Source organism: Phoenix dactylifera, chromosome 1 (genome assembly GCF_009389715.1).
Source record: "Phoenix dactylifera cultivar Barhee BC4 chromosome 1, palm_55x_up_171113_PBpolish2nd_filt_p, whole genome shotgun sequence".
NCBI lineage: Eukaryota > Viridiplantae > Streptophyta > Magnoliopsida > Arecales > Arecaceae > Phoenix > Phoenix dactylifera.
In genome coordinates this window covers 1,989,407-2,008,706 of record NC_052392.1, presented here as the reverse complement: position 1 = coordinate 2,008,706, position 19,300 = coordinate 1,989,407, and the positions used below count along the sequence as shown (strand labels likewise).

The 19,300-nt window shown below is 37.0% G+C and overlaps 2 protein-coding genes across 5 annotated transcripts; both read right to left on the bottom strand.

Annotated features, from left to right (window-relative positions):
- Positions 1 to 1,679: 1,679 nt before the first annotated feature.
- On the bottom strand, positions 1,680 to 10,056 carry LOC103720137 (pectin acetylesterase 12-like). 4 transcript variants are annotated; one of them, XR_606082.4, is made up of 13 exons: positions 9,720 to 10,056; positions 8,327 to 8,409; positions 8,017 to 8,146; positions 7,814 to 7,887; positions 7,526 to 7,612; positions 7,328 to 7,452; positions 7,142 to 7,202; positions 6,842 to 6,895; positions 6,678 to 6,755; positions 6,329 to 6,431; positions 6,099 to 6,244; positions 4,830 to 5,030; positions 1,680 to 2,575 (listed from the first exon to the last, which is right to left on the bottom strand). XR_606082.4 is itself a non-coding variant. In XM_026809629.2 (13 exons), exons 2-13 carry the CDS (start codon positions 9,868 to 9,870, stop codon positions 2,468 to 2,470), a joined length of 1,200 nt encoding a protein of 399 aa, XP_026665430.1. In that variant the 5' UTR covers positions 9,871 to 9,922; positions 9,979 to 10,051; the 3' UTR covers positions 1,851 to 2,467. The 4 variants fall into 4 exon arrangements, 3 of the variants coding, with proteins under 3 accessions (XP_026665430.1, XP_017701426.1, XP_026665432.1); XM_026809629.2 differs by lacking the exon at positions 4,830 to 5,030 and having other exon boundaries at positions 1,851 to 2,575; positions 9,720 to 9,922; positions 9,979 to 10,051; XM_017845937.3 differs by lacking the exon at positions 4,830 to 5,030 and having other exon boundaries at positions 1,851 to 2,575; positions 6,687 to 6,755.
- A 3,241-nt stretch (positions 10,057 to 13,297) lies between these two features.
- LOC120103825 (pectin acetylesterase 10-like) lies at positions 13,298 to 19,001 on the bottom strand. Its single transcript, XM_008809712.4, has 12 exons — positions 18,712 to 19,001; positions 17,280 to 17,362; positions 16,971 to 17,100; positions 16,768 to 16,841; positions 16,475 to 16,561; positions 16,266 to 16,390; positions 15,985 to 16,045; positions 15,675 to 15,728; positions 15,506 to 15,583; positions 15,111 to 15,216; positions 14,881 to 15,026; positions 13,298 to 13,697 (listed from the first exon to the last, which is right to left on the bottom strand). Exons 1-12 carry the CDS (start codon positions 18,860 to 18,862, stop codon positions 13,590 to 13,592), a joined length of 1,203 nt encoding a protein of 400 aa, XP_008807934.3. The 5' UTR covers positions 18,863 to 19,001; the 3' UTR covers positions 13,298 to 13,589.
- Positions 19,002 to 19,300: the final 299 nt, after the last annotated feature.

The following is a 19,300-nucleotide window of genomic DNA, read 5'->3' as shown; positions in this document are numbered from 1 at the left end:
TCAAATGTACTTTCTCAGTCTGTTCACTAAATATATTAAAGTCTCACATCATTTTAGAAATGTAATTACCAAACAGCAAATAGCTTTTTATAAAAACTCTACTTCAAAAAGTTCTACTTCCAAAAGCTCTACTGCCAACAGCTCAACCAAATGAGGCCTAAGTCCATTTCTAATTTTTTTTTTTAATGAAAGATTAGACTAAGGTTAATGGCTTTTATTAAGAGTCAATCTTTTCCTGATCAACCCGGAGTTGATTGGGAATAATTTCTTGATGTGATGACAGATAATTAAATATGATGAAGAAGAGGCTCTTAAGTGTCTTCCTAGTCGAGTAGTTTTTGAAATAGCACCACATCACATGAAAGAGCAAAGATGTTCACGTAGTTGACTTTAAAAACGTTCATGGCTGTCGTTATCTTGGTCCGGAATTATTCTCAAGTCCACTCCACCGACCTTAGGATGTTGGATTTGAGAGATCAGTTTCACCACCCTCTGGACGCTGCAGTGTCGGTCAACTAGGATTTGCCAATATTTCTCAGCGTTAAAAAGGTGGGTCCAGAGACCAAATTAATCACCACCACCGGATGCATGTTTTTCTCCCGTATCTATTAGTGAACTGGGTTGGATTCTCTCTATTGAATTGAGGGAAAAAAATAAAACAAAAACCAAAGTTAATATTCGTTATAAGACGATCATACGAAATGAAGAAAACACAATAGCATTGACTTTTAAATAAATAATTTTTGTTGCTTGGAAATGATATTAAAACCATTACTAGATCTGAAACCACACTACACCAACCCCACTATCACTCCGAGCAAAAAGCACTATCCTAGATTGATTCTGCTTTACTTACAGTTCGATGGAGGGCCGTTTGAAACATTGCTTTCTGCGCGTGCGTATCTTGGTTCGGTTGCTGAGATGGAGGTCATCTTGAGGTTGCCAAGGGAAAGAGTGGAGAGGCATGATAGAAACTGATGCGTTTTCCACTTGCATGATCGATGCTTGGGAAAAGCAAAAGAAAAAAATTATTTAAAGAATAGGAGAGAGAGGGGTCGATTTCTATTCGTCTTTGCCTCTCAAGGTTCATTTCAAATTTCATATCCTTCCCCCTTTTTTTCCCCTCCTTCCCCTCTCATACAAGCAGAAGTGCCATCACCAGCTAAAACTTTCTTGACGAGGTAGGATTGACAAGATTTTTTATGAGAATAGTGATTGATCATTTTCTAGAATGAGAATAGTTGTAACAACTCAGGATCTCACCCAAAATGGCTAGCTACAGGGTATTATTTGGATTTCTTGATCCTTTATAAGTATCCAAAATCTACTCAACGAATAACTGATATGAAACTAAACACATGCTTACACGGATCTTCACATACTTCTCATGTTTAAGCTCTAACGTGCTTATCAGACTAAAAGTTTAAATTTATTCAAATCTAATCACAAACACCACGATCAGTCTATGATCAGTCTAAACAGAACCGTGTTGTAGTGTCTCCTAGTCCACATAGGTTATAAGCTGGATCTGCTTTGATACCATTTATAACAACTCAAAATTTCATCCAAAATGGCTAGCCAGAAGGTATTATTTGAATTTCTTGATCCTGTATAAGTACCCATGATCTATCCACCGCATAACCGATATGAGACTAAATATATGCCCGCATGGATCCTCACAATAGTAACCCTGCCAAGATGCTCAAATACATTCATCTTGACCAAACTTAAATGGTCATCAAGAATGCATCAAAATCTTTCTTACTACAACTATCACACTTCTATAACCTTTCCTCTTTGAATATAGTCAATAAAGGATATATGTTGGATGGTGGAAGAGCCAGCATGTCACTTGCACAAGCAGAATTTTATTTTTGCTTCTGCTTTGTTTTTTTTTTTTTTGTTGTTGTACCGGCATCTCGCGACATTCAAATGTGAGTACGCCTCGAAGAATCCAAATACAAAACATGGCCAATCCCCACGGAATGAAGTCAGTGCCATTCGAAGAGAAGGCTTCGGAATGATGTGCTACGAAAGAGGTGACTCAGTCGCCGCACTGTTCGCATTGCGGAATACATGTACGACCCCAAATGAGTCGAGACTCCCCAACAGGTGGCAGACATTCCAGACTAGTGGGTGTAGATCTGGCCCGGCATGCCCACCCCTAATCCACTCAAAACTGTGGCCGAATCGCCCTCCAACAGAATACGCTGAGCCCCTATGTGCACTTTGGTATGAACGAGGCCGTCCCACACTGCGCGCAGCTCCGCCACTTGGACATACTCATCAAAAATGCGACGCTCCCCTGTCGCAATCAGCCTGAGCTAATGATCTCAAATCACAAAACCCACACCACATCTACCACCGTCCTCTGAAATACTATTTTGTTATTCTTTGACCTTATTATGAATATGCAGTTACAACAAATTACAATCAGACTAATATTTTGATAATAATTGAATAAATCTTAACAAGATACAGGATTATGGCATGTCTTGTCACAAGGATATGGGCAGTCTATTGCCTTGACTTCAGCTCGATCAAAGTACCAGTCACCAACAGATTTTGCAATCCCCTGCACATGAACAGCCAATGTAAAGATAATAGGTGAGATAAGGAAACCTCTGTCAAACAGAAATGGAGAAAGAATTCTGGTTTCATAGATGAAGTAGCTAAGAACATGCTGATGTAGAAGGCTAAACAGAAAACTTTTCCATCTCATTTATTTTTTCACAAGATCAAGAGAATCTAAATACAAAAAAATCAAAATTTATATCTAAAGGCAACAGATGTAGGAGCAGTCACATCTCAGTCTTTCCTAAGCAAGCATTCATTGGTGTACACATCTGCTTCCGTTTAATTCTACGTGTTTAAAATGCTGATTTGATCCAGAAGAATGATCATTCTGAGTAAAAGATCTAGGAATTTTTGGAATTTCAGCTCCTCCATTTTTTGGCATGTCCTTAAAAAGAAGCAATGAAGAGATTTAAGTCATTAATGCAGGAAAAAAGGGGAAGATTGCACTATTTTTTTGGCTACCAAAAACTAAGTACCTTACGATGCACTAACCGAGATCTCTTATTTCAATCTGTGTCAGCATAGCTTTGAATGATCACAGGAGATATTAGCAGTTATGTAACTAGCCTCCCCTTTAAGATGAGAACTATTCGGTTTTGGCCGGAATCGGTCGGTTCGGTGCCAACTCGGTGTGAACCTGCTGGTTTGTATAGAATCAACCCGATTTTGAACCAGATTGGGTATGGCATTATTGCCACTGGCACCTGATGCCTTTTATATTGAAAAGGCCCGAGAAGGCCTTTCCAAGGCCTTTCCAACACAAATTGAAAGCGGCTCCACCGCTTTTTCTTTCTAAAAAATTCACAAACAACACCGATTCAAGCTATCAGAAAAAAGATCTAAGGCTAAATAAGGTGTGTTTTCTCTCTCCTCTCCTTTTCTCCTTTTTTATGGAGAGCTTGAAGAAATAACTCAAAAATTGCAAAATAAAAAAGATCATATTAAAATTTTTGATTTGGGCTTTTTTTTTATATATTGTAGATCTATAGATGATGTACACGCTGACATAAAAAATTTTAATTTTTGGAATATATATAATTTTTTAAAATTAAAAAAAATAGATTAAAAAAATAATTTTTAAAAAATAAATAAAAAATATAAAAATTAGAAACACATTTAGAGGCATAAAAGCTACTCTCCATAAAAATTTAGTATCCATTCATTCAAGTTTTGATGTGATAATGCACACAGTGGCCTAGACCTAAATTTGAAAAAAAATTAAGAAATAAGTAGCCTTTGATGCATACCCGAGGACCTATAAAAATATATGTCGCATCTATTATTTGGTTCTACATGGATCTGATCTAAAATTATTTTTTTAAATAATAATATTTAAAAATTATTTTTAAATTTAAAAAATATAAAATATATAAATAATACCAAAAAATAGATAAAATTAGTAGTATATATTACATAATTCAGAAGTAATTTTTGAGGTATAAATCATATTTTTTGAATTTATGATATTTAAACATTTTTCAATTTAAAAAAAATTAAAAATATATAAATAAATAAATAAAGAAAAATTAAGGTTATGAATTAGTTAAATCTGATGTATTTTTTAAAGTAAAAAAATTAACTTCGTCAGAAATTATCTTTTTATTTTTAAATAGTTGATAAATTGATGTACTTGATAAACTTGGAATGGAGCCATCACGAAAAAAAAGATCCGGAGCATGACATTGGCTGAAATCATGGGCAAATGCTCTCAGGCCGACACCATTGAAAGTGCAATTGGTGCAACATAGAGTTCAAGGAAGGAGGGGTAACTAGATTCAAACAGTACTTAGCTGGTGGTTATTCCGACGTATCTATGTACTAGAAATACCCATAAAAAGTTCGACAGCTGATAAAGAAGCACTTTGCTAATTTCAGAACAGCGAAGATAAGGGTTGCCAAGAAGAAGACGGAGGTGGATCGCTGACCGGCAGAACCAGCTTCCTATCACTCCAGAAGTCAAAGGATGCGTCTGCTCTAAATGAAAAAGCATATATTTAGGTTGCCATGCAGGCGAGCCCGAATGATCAGTGGCACCTGAATGAGGTAGCTAGGCATAAGACTCGATTTGGATCCTCGTCTACGAGTCGAGCTCCGATTCTGCGAGTAGCAGTTCAGGAGGACCACCTCAGTCGGAAGGCCGTCAGCAGAAACAATGGCCGGATTACATCTATGCTGAAGGCTTTTGGTAGCAGAAAGAAGTCATCCAAAGATATTCCACCACTAACAACAATCCATAATTTAAATCCACATACCTTCCTCAACAGAGATTCGAAGTAGCAGAGGGTTGACTCAATGCTGAAAAAGGATAAGAAGAAAGATATGTGGCGAGCTATTGGATCCTGATTCCACTTCAGTTATATCCCAGGGAATGTAGCAGACAATATGTACTACAATGCCGCTTGGTTAGAGGAGTGGGCTGATGTACCTCCTAACTATGCTGATAATCCGGATATCTGCGAAAGACATCGCCATTGGACCCAATTTTAGATGTCGTTACATATGTTGGACATTAAATGTATGTAATTGATTGTATTATTTTTAAATTTTTACGTCACTACTTGATTTAAAGATATTTTATGTTGATTATTTTATGATTTGTATCATTTTAAAGCGCAATAAGATGCATCATCTAGGTTAAACTGAGATCATAAAAATATCAAAAAAAATTAAATTAGACTTAAATTTATTGAAAAAGTTTAAAAAGAATGATTACCAATTAAATTTTTGAGAACTAAAAAAAATAGGTGTGCCGATCGGTGAACTGGCACGTCCTACTGGTTTAGTACGGTACCGAACCGTACCGAGCATCGACCGATACAGGTCTTAGTACCGGTTTGGTGTACCTTGGTTAGGCTATATATTATGTGCATATTGGTGACTATATGTACAAGAGCCAAAAGTCTGACCTTCTTAATCTCTTATTTCCGTCTTTTAGAAAGCTGAAAAGTTGAGTTATGGCACACCCTACCAGTTCAGTACAGTACCGAACTGTACCGAGCGCCAACATATACGGGTCTCGATACCAGTTCGGCGTACCTTGGTTAGGCTATATATTATGTGCATATTGGTGACTATATACAATATACAGAGATTTCATCTTCTACCTTTTGTGTTAATATGGTATCGGAGCAATCTAACACTAATCTCTAAATAGTAGGCTCCTATCAAGAAAAACCTAGTTATGAAGTTACAGCCACTTTAAATTCTGATGTTGAAAATCTTTTACAAAGGATTTAGGTATTCTAGGAAAAGTGCCCACTCAACATGACCAATAAAAAGAAAAAAAAATGAGAAAAATCTGTACATGGTTGAACTTATTACTCCATCCCCCACTTAATAGATAGTATCATAGTCTACCATGAAATTTATCTCTGACACCGAAAATAAGGAGATAGTTCGAAAACAAGGAGATAGTTAGCATGTTTAATTTTCTCAAATCTTTATCAAATGCATGGAAATAATTTTTAACATTTTAGCATTTTACTATATAACTAAGTTATCTCTACCAAATATGGTCGTACCTTGTTTTGGATAGTTGGAGAGTTATCTCCATACCATGTATCCTGTGTCTCTGATTGGCAATGAGCAAAACATGAATTAATAAATAGTCCATTTTGCTTGGAATTAGAGAACCCTTTTGTGGCGTCAAGCATTTGGTTCCTCAATCCTGAACAACAACATGCATGAATTACATGTTAGAACAGAACATTGCATATTAAACCAAGTAGTGACAAAGAACCCAAATAGGTACCTTGCAGAAAATTTATTTGATCTTCATTGCACTCTGAATAATTATATTTGCATGCTTTCCAATAACCTTTAGGATCAGCATTCTCGGAGGTTAAACTTCGAATCTGATGACGTAATGAAGGTGGAAAAACAACTTGTTAGAATGGAAGCAAAAAAATTCTCAAAATAAAAAGAAAGAAAAAAAGACTGGAAGAAAGCAATCTGGCTATTCCTATATTTTCGTAAGTCCAGAAGAAAATTTAATTTAATAGAGCCCCACCAGAATAGCAGTCAAAACAAAATCTGCCATTGGTCTGTGAAACAACTTGCTATAAAAATGACCCGTACTACAAGTTAAAGCTGAAATATACCTGACATACATCATATGCTGCATTCAGAAGAAAAGTTGGGGTCTGAATAATGCTCAATAAATTCTGTGGAAAGAAGCACTGCAAAAAAAAAGGGAAAAAAGTTTTGATCACACTATTTCTTAGTAGTTCTGTAGGAACATCTTTAGTGGGGAAACCAAGATTACCGAAGTTGCGTCCATCTTGGCAGTACAAGATCCTGGCAAGTTCTTGGCCACTCCCTTTCATGAGTAGGGAATAAAGATGTCAGCATAATGCGCTCATAAGCAGATTCTTGCTACCCATACAGATAAAAACGAGCACACAGTGCCAATATGAAAGTCATTGTTAAGCGCAGAGCCCATTTTCAATTATCATCATATTATATTAAGCATAGTTTATCGAATGGAAGATCCACTTTAGTATCTCTTTTATCTACTCCTATCATCCTTGAACATATAAAATGAGAGTAATGATGATGAGATTACCTGCATAGTTACTACACCTTCATAGAAGGATCTTAGAGAGCGCACACCAGCTACATCAGTACTGCAATGCATATAGAAACAAATAAATATAGCAGACATTCAAACAAATATTAGTAAAAGTTAGGCTGGATCATTTATCAATTTATAGAAAATTTGTTTTATAATAAGCAAAAAGGTGAGTCATACACATCAAGGAACAATCCAGCATCAGCTAGGCACTTGACATTAGTGTTTCCTGGAAGTAATGCCCGAAACTCATCACAGTGTAGTATGGAAGCCAGACCCCCAGCAGAGCATCCAGTAAGGAAGGCCTGGAAACACCAATTATATAAAATCCGGAATTAATTTGAAATCATGTCCAAAATCACATACTAAAAGAAAAACCTGCTCGGCTGAATGCATTCCTTTTGACATCAGGTCTTCCATTGCAGCTGAAAAGATACGTTGTCCTCGAAAATAAAGGCCAGCAGCCTATATATACAGCCCAAACAATTTATAACTATCGGTATATATATGTATCTGATCATTACTTCATAGGAATCGATTTGGCTGAAATTAAAATGCATAATCATAGAAGACTAGTCACATCATTATGAGTCTATTGACTGTGGATACTACATTGTAGTTCCTAGCAAAGAAATTGTAATGAAATTTAGAAGTGATCCCACTAACCTCATTATAGCCTTCACCTGCAAATGATGCACCATCACAATAGCAAATTCTAACTCTGTTCCAGTTGTAGAAGTCTGGAAGCATTATAACCAAAATGGAGATGACATTGAGTCCAAGATTCGACCAACCACCAACAGTTTATTTCCTCATGTAGAAAAGCTACAGTACTAAACAAAAAAGCAAGGGCTTTGGATAACAATTACCAGGATTTTCTTCGGGTTTGTTGCTCAATATTCCAGTAAATGGTATCTGTTTCTCCATGTAGTTTGATGAACCACGACTAGTTGTTTTGCGGTATACGCATGAACTGATATCATTGCACCAGCCTCCCCCCTAATGTTTTCAAAAATTGAATTTGAGCAAAAGTTAAATGTATCTACAGCTCGTAGTTGCATCAACTGGGTGTATAATCAGTGTGACCTCTACTACTAGCATGCTACAGGTCACATGGATTAAAATTTGTGACTTTTTAACTGCAAGTCCTTTTTAACTTTGTAACTGTAATTCATTCACCTCTAGTTCAACGAGCCAACTGTTTGCTCCTGATCCAGACCCTGGATGCAGGTGGTAAGCACCTGGCGTTCCATCCAAACAGACTGCACACACCAAAGAAGACAATTGATCAACGAGTAATTATCTGTTTCACCCAAGCTACTCGCTCGAGGTTAACTTGAAAACCACTAGGAGAGATAAAAGAAGTGGATAGCACCAAAAGAAAAAAAAAAACTTTAGACCGTGTTTCCTGAATTCTTACCCTTAAGACTGTACAAAAGAACAAAGATACAGGCTTAATTTAATATATAGGATCTGGTTAGATTGCTGTCTTATCAGTTCATTCCACATTAAAGTGAAGAAGAAAGTGATGATTTGGAGGTCGTTTTCTCACAAACCATTAATACTAACAAAATATTTTTGCTTATATTTTTTTCCCGCTAGGAGATTCAGATTTAATAAAGTAAGACAACATTCAAACTAGTTATGGATTATAAAATCGCAAGGAGTTATTGAATTGCTTTCCTTGCAAAAATTTCTTGCCTGAATACGGTATCAGATTAATATGGTATTTCAGCTAAAAAGGATCTTGAGAAAACGAAGACCCCGTGGTGAGAGGCATTGTTGGGAAAATCTAGCTTGAACTAAATTTACAAGTTAGGAAGAGAAACCATTGGAGCTCTGGTGACATAGGAAATGATAAAACCAGTAGCCCTAACCACACCACGGAACAGAAGCAGAACCATGAAGAGGAGAAATGTGTCTCTGAAAAACATTACATGGCCAAGCAAAAGGAATCTCGCGATCCAGCATGGAAGGTGGGAAGAAAAAACTTGATTATATTAAAAAAAAATGAAAATATCTATGGATGCATGTATATATATTTACAGATCAAGGAACCCAAATTGTGGACCATAAAAGATAACTTTAGAAAAAGGATGTCTTTCCAAGGAAAAAAAACAAGGAAAGAAAGAAAATTCATATTGAAAGACAGACATGATGGAAATCATGGGGGAGCAGCAAATTGACCTGTTCAAACACAAGCAAACAGACATAACAGAAAGGCAGTCATAATGACCCCAACAAGTCAAATGAGCATTAAAAATTTAAGGATATATGTACCGGCTACTTATTTTTAAAGCTTAAAAGAAATTAACAGCAGCAGAACACAGATCAAACCACTAAGAGATATAAAGAGCAGCATATCCAATAACTGAATATACAACAATGCAATTTCTTGAACATCATAAACAATAATAACATGAAAGACAGTTTACAGTTTAAATAATTACAAAAGGAAAGTGCATGTCAGCAAGTCATTCATGGGAAATGTTTAGAAAAAAAGAACAGCAGAATTTATACCAAACAAAACAGGGACACATAGGAGGAGTATGGGAGGCAGCAAAGACCGTACCAGCCCCATTTTCGGTAGCAGATCGAATGAGGGTCAGATCTACAAGGAGAGGCTGAGGGGCACTCCCATTAACTCCATCCAAGTAGTCATAGCCCTGAACGCACCTCACAACAACCAGCACAAGTAGCCCAACAACCCGGAAAGCCTTCATGGGTTATTGGATTCTCTCCTCCCCTCTCTCCCTCCTCCTCGTCCTCCTGGTTCTGTAGGCACGGAAGAAAGGGAAATGAAAGAGCAGGGGAGGGTCAGATTGTTTCACCTCGGAGACAGGACAGTCCAGAAGAGACAGAAGGCCGGCTATGTATAGGATAGAGTGTCACAGGTTGGAAAAGAGAGAACGTATCCGACCAAAAATATAGAATGAAAATATATAAAAAAAAATTGTGCAGTCCTTTCAAGAAATTTAGATACAGTGAGGAAAATGTGCAGAAAACAAAGGTTACCTACCATTCCTTCCAAAAATGAAAAATATAGATAAAAGAGGACTGATATGCGTGCCTTCGGATGGGAGGACGCGGGTTTCCTGGCGTTTTTCGTTTCTTGTTTCCAGAAAGTGGGCCCCAGATTGAGTGCAGTAATTGAACGCGAGGATTTAAGTGTTTTCCTTAAGTGGTGTTGATACGGCGGATCGGCCGCCCTTCTGTACGGGGAGCTGATGGATGATTTCGGAAAGAAGGTCTTTATCCTTTAATGCAACGAGACTTCTTACCTTCATTGGCTCCTGGGGACCGTTTGGAGATCCAAGATAAGATCGAGGGATCTAGGAAAGAGGTTGTGCGTGCAGGAGCGAGTTCTATGTTGGGCATACGTGGAACGCATGGTGAAAGAGAAAAATTACTCACGCGGCAAATGGTTGTGATGGAAATTTTTTTCATATACATACATACTGATGGAAGGCAAAATGGATTGTCCTACTCCAGCATGGAATCATCCAATTCTTACCGTGCAGGCTAGGCCTCAGCCCCACTAAAAGTCAAGCCGACCTCGGGCCCTGCCGAAAGCCGAGCCGACCTCGACAAGAGGCCAGGCCGATCTCACCAAGCATATGCCGTGGCCTCCAAGCATGCCACGCCTACCAGGAGTCATACCATGCTATACCTACCAAAGGCCATACCCAGCCACACCATGCCATGCACAAGGACTGTCCAAACCATGTGCCTCAAGTAAGCTTTGGCCTTGACCGCGAGCCCTGGCCTATGCCACCTGGCCAAGACCATCTTCTCCCATGATGAGGATGGACCATAATCTGCCACATCATGACGTGCACAAGGACTGCCCAAATCGTGTGCCTTAAAGGAGCCCTGGCCTTGGCCACACGCCACTTGGCCAAGACCATTTCCTCCCATGATAATGATGGAGCATACCGCAGCCACTTGGGCACCATTGTAAGGACTATAAATAAGCCATATCAAAAACACTTAGGAACCTGTTTTCCAAAAAAATTGTTTGATCAACTCTAACTTAACCATCGGGAGGCCTTTGCCGGAATCCCTGATCAAGACTTTGTGCAGGTACCTCGGAGTGTAGGAGGTGGCCCCCCTTTTTTTATCTCAGTCGGCATCTTCTCGGCTTCCTCCGGCGTGGTCACCCTCAGGCCAAATTTCAACCCCAACACATACATAAACACATTTTAACGGAGGCAGCCTACTAAGGAAAATAAATGTTGTATTACTATTTATAAGTAAAGGTTGGATTGAGCAATAAATGTAATACATTTATTAGCAGTGTGCTGCAAATACCAACCTAAATACGAGAAAATACTCCAAACTAGAATTCCAATGTCAAAACCAGAAGCCAAGTTTCCATTTGGCGGAGCTTTTAGAAGGTGACCCTCCAAAGATACTTTTAGATGAAATAAGTGTGTTTGATAAAAAATCGGAAAGATATTTTAGCTTCGCCAGAAAACTAAAACAGCTTTTGGGGAGAAGCTCCATCTCCAGAAAAGTACTTTTAGGCTCTGTCGGAAAGCTGTTTTGAGTTATAAAAATTTTTCTTGTTAGACCAAAATACCCATGATAAAATATAACAATTACAGAAAATAATAATATTAATATATTATGATAATAATTATAATATTTTATATATTTATTATTGTATTATACTATAAATAGTATATTATATTATATTATATCATATTATATTATATTATATTATATTAAATTATGCTATATTATTATGCTGTAGTATATAATATTATATTACTAGTCCAGGCAGTTGACTCTTTAAAAACGTTCATGGCTGTCGTTATCTTATTATATTATTATGGGATTATTCTCAAGTCCACTCCACCGGCCTTAGGATGTTGGATTTGAGAGACCAGTTTCCCCACCCTCTGGACACTGCACTGTCGGTCAACTAGGATTTGCCAATATTTCTCAGCGTTAAAAAGGTGGGTCCAGAGACCAAATTAATCACCACCACCGGACGCATGTTTTTCTCCCGTATCGTGTGGGCTAGGACTTTCACATGCGTATCTATTAGTGAACTGGGTTGGATTTCTCTCTATCGAATTGAAGAAAAAAAATAAAAAAAAAAAACCAAAATTAATATTCGTTATAAGACGATCATACGAAATGATGAAAACACAATATCATTGAATTTTAAATAAATAATTTTTGTTGCTTGGAAATGATATTAAAACTTTTATTAGGTCCGAAACCACAGTACACCAACCCCACTATCACTCCGAGCAAAAAGCACCATCCTAGATTGATTCTGCTTTACTTACAGTTCGATGGAGGGCCATTTGAAACATTGCTTTCTGCGCGTGCGTATCTTGGTTCGGTTGCTGAGATGGAGGTCATCTTGAGGTTGCCAAGGGAAAGAGTGGAGAGGCATGATAGAAACTGATGTGTTTTCCACTTGCATGATCGATGCTTGGGAAAAGCAAAAGAAGAAAATTATTTAAAGAATAGGAGAGAGAGGGGTCGATTTCTATCGTCTTTGCCTCTCAAGGTTCATTTCAAATTTCATATCCTTCCCTCTTTTTTTCCCTCCTATACAAGCAGAAGTGCCATCACCAGCTAAAACTTTCTTGACGAGGTAGGATTGACAGAAATATTCTTGTCTCCCTTCCTAGTATATCCTACCAAGATTCTTTATAATTTTCCTGATTGATCATTCCCTAGAATGAGAATAGTTATAACAACTCAGGATCTCACCCAAAATGATTAGCCGGAAAGTATTATTTTGATTTCTTGATCTTATATAAATATCCAAAAACTATCCAGCAAATAATCGACATGGAGCTAAACACACGTCCGCACGGATCCTCACATACTCCTTCTGTTTAAACCCTGACATCCTCATTAGGCTAAGAGTTTAAATTCATTCAAATCTAATCTAAACACCACAATCGGCCTGCGGTCGGCCTGAATAGAATCGTACTGCAGTGTCCCTAGTCCACATAGATTATAGATTGGGTCCGCTCTGATACTATTTATAACAACTCAGGATTTCATCCAAAATGGCTAGCCGGAAGGTATTATTTGAATTTCTTGATCCTGTATAAGTATCCAAGATCTATCCACCGAATAACCGATATAGGACTAAATACACGCCCGCACGGATCCTCACAATAGTAAACCTATCAAGATGCTTAAATACATTCATCTTGACCAAACTTAAATGGTCATCAAGAAGGAATACAACAAAATCTTTCTTACTACAACAACTATCAGAATTCTATAACCTTTCCTCTTTGAATATAATCAGGAAAGAATATATGCTGGACAGTGGAAGAGCCAGCATGCCACTTGCACAAGCAGAATTCTGTTTTTGCTTCTGCTGTGTTATTCTTTGACCTTATTATGAATATGCAGCTACAACAAATTACAATCAGACTAATATTTTGATAATAATTGAATAAACTTAACGAGATACAAGATTATGGCATGTCTTGTCACAAGGATATGGGCAGTCTATTGCCTTGACTTCAGCTCGATCAAAGTACCAGTCACCAACAGATTTTGCAATCCCCTGCACATGAACAGCCAATGTAAATATATTGGGTGTGATGAGGACTCTTAACATCTGTGAAACAGAAATGGAGAAAGAATTAATTCTTGTTTTGTAGATGAAGTAGCTAAGAACATGTTGACGTCGAAGGTTACAAAGCATAGTTTTCCATCTTATTTACTTGTTTACAAGATCAAGAGATTCTAAATACCAAAATATCAAAATTTATATTCAAAAGCAACAGATCTAGTAGCAGTCGCATCTCAATCTTTCCCAAGCAAGCTTTCATTGGTGTACACATCTGCTTATGTTTAATTTGTACATGTTTAAAATGTTGATTTGATCAGGAGGATGATCACTCTGAGTAAAAGATCTAGGAATTTTTGGAATTTCAGCTCCTCCAATTTTTACCATGTCCTTAAAAAGAAGAAATGCAGAGATTTAAGATATTAATGCAGAAAAAAAGGGAAATGTTACTCCACTTTTTTGGCTACCAATACCTAAGTAAGCTCCTTATGATACTCTAACCAAGCTCTCCAATTACAATTAGTCTCACAATAGCCTTGAACAGTCACAGCACATATTACCAGCCATAAAACTAGTCTCCCCTTTAAGATGAGAATCTTCCTCATTTCTTTGGGTTGTTTGCATGTCAACTAATTAACATTTGGATCTTTCAAAGAAACTAAGGGGAACAAAATGATCTATTCGACAATTGTATAGCATCAGCCTTGCCCCTTAGACATTGCCATGGATAAACAGAACTATGGCAGTTCCATGAATTGAAATTTGTTTTGGATTCTTCTAACCATATTTAAGACAAGCATCACTTAGATCACTAAATAGTAGGCTCCTATCAAGAAAAACCTAATTATGAAGTTTCAGCTGCATTATATTCTGATCTTGAAATTCTTCTGCAAAGGATTGATGTATTCTAGGAAAAGGGCACACTTAACATGACAAATAAAAAGAAAAAAAAGTGAGAAAATGTACAAGTGGTTGAACTTATTTCTCCATCTCCCACTTTATAAATAGTACCATAGGCTACTATGAAATTTATCTCTCTCACTGAAAATAAGGAGGTAGTTAGCATGTTTATTTCTTAAATCTCTATCACATGCATGGAAATAGTTTTAACATGTTAGAATTTTAGTGTACAACTAAGTTATCTCTAACCAGAAACGGATACCCAATATGGTCATACCTTTTCTTCTATAGTTGGAGAGTTATCTGCATACCACGTATCCCGCCTCTCCGATTGGCAATGAGCAAAACATGAATTAATAAATAACCCATTTTGCTTGCATTTTGAGAACCCATTCGTGGCATGAAGCATTTGGTTCCTGAAGTCTGAGCGATAACATGTATGAATTACATGTTAGCAAGGAACATTGCAGATTAAACCAAGAAGTGACAAAAAACCCAAATAGGTACCTTGCAGAAACTTTATTTGATCTTCATTGCACTTCAAATAATTAAATTTGCATGCTTGCCAATGACCTTCAGGATCAGCATTCTTGGTGGCTAAACTTTCTTGAATCTGATGATGTAAGAAAGGTGGAAAAACAACATGTTGGAACAGAAGCAAACAATTTCTCAAAATAAAAGGAATGAAAAAAGAATGGAAGAAAGCAATCTAGCTATTCCTATATTTTCATAAGTCCAAATTGATAAGTCCAAGAGAAAATTTAACTTAATTTCATTAGAAAAAAAATAAACAAACATATGGAGCCCCACTAGAATTGCAGTCAAAACAAAATCTGCCATTGGTCTGTGAAACAACTTGCTATTAAAAATGACCCATACTACAGGCTAAAGCTGGAAGATACCTGCCATACATCATATGCTGTATTCAAAAGAAAAGTTGGGGTCTGAATAATGCCCAATAAATTCTGTGGAAAGAAACACTGCAAAACAAAAAAAACAGAGAAAAAAGTTTTGATCACACTGTTTCTTAACAGTTCTGTATGAACATCTTTAGTGGAGAAACAAGATTACCGAAGTTGCATTCATCTTGGCAGTACATTTTCCTGGCAAGTTCTTGGCCACTCCCTTTCATAAGTAGGGAATAAATATGTCAGCATATTGCGCTCATAAACAAATTCTTGCTAACCATAAAGATGGCGACCCATAAAAGCATGCACACAGTGCCAATATGAAAGTCATTGTTAAGTGCAGAGCACATTTTCGATTATCATCATATTATATTAAGCATAGTTTATTGAATGGAAGATTCACTTTAGTATCTCTTTTATCTACTCTTATCATCCTTGAACATATAAAATAAGAGTAATGATGATGAGATTACCTGTATAGTTACTACACCTTCATAGAAGGATCTTAGAGTGTGCCCACCAGCTACATCAGTACTGCAATGCATATGGAAACAAATAAATATAGCAGACATTCAAACAAATATTAGTAAATGTTAGGCTAGATCGTTTATCAATTTATTACATATCACAGAATTGTCCATTCATATAATTACGGTAGATTGCATAGTCATTCAGAAAGAGATAGAATAAAGTTAAAAAAATATGTCTTGGTGAACAATGAAGATTTGTTTTATAATAAGCAAAAGATTCATACGCATCAAGAAACAATCCAGCATCAGCTAGGCACTTGACTTTAGTGTTTCCTGGAAATAATGCCCGAAACTCATCACAGTGTAGTATGGAAGCTAGACCCCCAGCAGAGCATCCAGTAAGAAGGACCTGGAAACATCAATTACCAAAAATCAGGAATGCATTTGAAATCATGTTCAAAATCACATATAAGAGTAAGATTAAAAGAAAAACCTGCTTGGCTGAATGCATTCCTTTTGACATCAGGTCTTCCATTGCCGCCGAAAAGATACGTTGTCCTCGAAAATAAAGGCCAGCAGCCTATATATACAGCCCAAAACAATTTATAACCATCGGTATTATGATGTATCTGATCATTTACTTCATAGGAATTGTTTTGGCTGAAATTAAAATATATAATCATAGAAGACTGGTCGCACCATTATGAGTCTATTGGCTGTGGATACTAATATATTGTAGTTCCTAGCAAAGAACTTGCAGTGAAATTTAGAAATGATCCCACTAACCTTGTTATAGCCTTCACCTGCAAATGATGCACCATCACAGTAGCGAATTCTAACTCTGTTCCAGTTGTAGAAGTCTGGAAGCATTATAACCAAAATGGACATGACATTGAGTCAGAGATTCGACGAACCACCAATAGTTTATTTCCTCAAGCAGAAAAGCTGCAGTACTAAATGAAAAGGCAAGGGTTTTGGTTAAAAATTACCTGGATTTTCTTCAGGTTTGTTGCTCAATATTCCAGTAAACGGTATCTGTTTCTCCATGTAGTTTGATGAACCACGACGAGTTGGTTTGCGGAACACACAGGTCCTGATATTATTGCACCAGCCTCCCCCCTAATGTATTCAAAAATAGCATTTGAGCAAAAGCTAATGAATGCTCGGCTCTTAGGTGCATCATGTCGGTGTTTAATCAGTGTGACCTCTACTACTAGCATGCCACAGGTCACAGGAATTAAAATTTGTAACTTTTCAACTGCAAGTTTTTTTTAACTTTTTAACTGTAATTCATTCACCTCTAGTTCAACGAGCCAACTGTTTGCTCCTGATCCAGAACCCGGATGCAGGTGGTAAGCACCTGGTGTTCCATCCAAACAGACTGCACCAAAAAAAAAAAGGGACAATTGATCAACAAGTAATTATCTGTTTCCTCCAAGCTGCTCGCTCGAGGTTATCTTCAAAACCACTAGGAGAGATAAAAGAAGAAGATAGCTTAAAAAAAAAAAAAAACTTTAGACCCTATTTACTGAATTCTAACCCTATAGACGGTTACAAAGAAGAAAGATACGGGCACTAACATCTAGTGGATCTGGCTAGATTGCTGTCTTATCAGCTCATTCCACATTAAAGTCAACGAAGAAAGTGATGTTTTGGTGGTGGTTTTCTCACAAACCATTAATACTTTGTGCTCAAACAGAGAGGTTCTATTTTCTGATAAACTTAGAACATCATATTTTTATTTATATTTTTTCCCGTTAGGAGATTCTGATTTAATAAACAAGACAACATTAAACTTGTTATGGATTATGAAATTGCAAGCAGTTATGGAATTGTTTTCCTTGCAATGATTTCTTGCTTGAATACAGGATCAGATTACTATGGTATTTCAGCTAAAAAGGATCTTGAGAAAACGAAGATCCCCTGGTGAGGAGCATTGTTGGGAAAATTTTGCTTGAACTAAATTTCCAAGTTAGGAGGAGATATCATTGGAGCGCTGGTAACATAGGAAATGATAAATCCCCAAAAAGACATAGGAAATGATAACAACAGTAACCATAACCACACCATGCAACAGAAACAGAACCATGAAGAGGAGAAATATGTCTCTGAAAATCATTTACATTGCCACACAAAAGGAATCTCGCGATCTAGCATGGCAGGTAGGAACAATATACTTGATTATATTAAATAAAATGAAAATGTTCGTGTATACATGCGTGCATATTTAAGATCAAGAAACCCAAATTATGGACCATAAAGGATAACTTAGAAAAAGAAGGTCTTTCCAAGAAAAAAAAGCGAAAGAAAGAAAAATCATATCAAAAGATAGACATGATGGAAGTCATGGGGGAGCAGCAAATTGACCTCTTCAAACACAGGCAAACAGAAATAACGGAAAGGCAGTCATAATGACTCCAACAAGTCAAATGAGCATTAAAAGTTTATAGATATGCGCACCAGAAAATTATTTTTAAAATTTAAAATTAACAGCAGCAGAACATAGATCAAACAAACAAGAGACGTAAAGAGCAGCATATCAAATAATTGAATATACGCAGTGCAATTTCTAGATGATCATAAATAATAAGAACATAAAAGACAGTTTACAGTTTTAATGATTGCATATCAGCAAATCATTCATGGGAAATATTTAGAAGAAAGAACAGCAGAACTTAAACCAAACAAAACAGGCACGCATAGGAGTGTGGAAGGCAGCAGAGATCGTACCAGCCCCCTTTTCAGCAGCAGATCGAATGAGAGTGAGATCTACAAGGAGAGGCTGAGTGGCATTCCCATTAACTCCATCCAAGTAGTGATAGCCCTGAACGCACCTCACCACAACCAGCCCAAGTAGCCCAACAACCCAGAGAGCCTTCATGGGTTATTGGATTCTCTCCTCCCCTCTCTTCCTCCTCCTCCTGGTTCTAAGGCACTGAAGAACGGAAATGGAAGAACAGGGGAGGGACTGGTTATCTTAGCTCGGAGATGGGACACTCCAGAAGAGACAGAAGGCCGGCTATTTATAGGCCGGCTATTCATCCTTCCAACCAAAAATGAAATATATATAAGAAGACGACTGCTGTCTTCGGGTGCGCTGACCCGTGTTTCAGAGGGCTCGGGTTTATCTTTCGTGCGAAACAAAGATTCACCTTACTTCCTTGAGATTAAACATTCTTCCTCGAGAAATATACAGCCCCCTTTGCTTATTTAGATGATATATTATTAACAATCTAAAAAACGTATTTTGTTTATTTTTTTTATTAGTAATATATAATTCAGTAAATTATTTTAAAAAATAATAATTTGTTTAACCTCC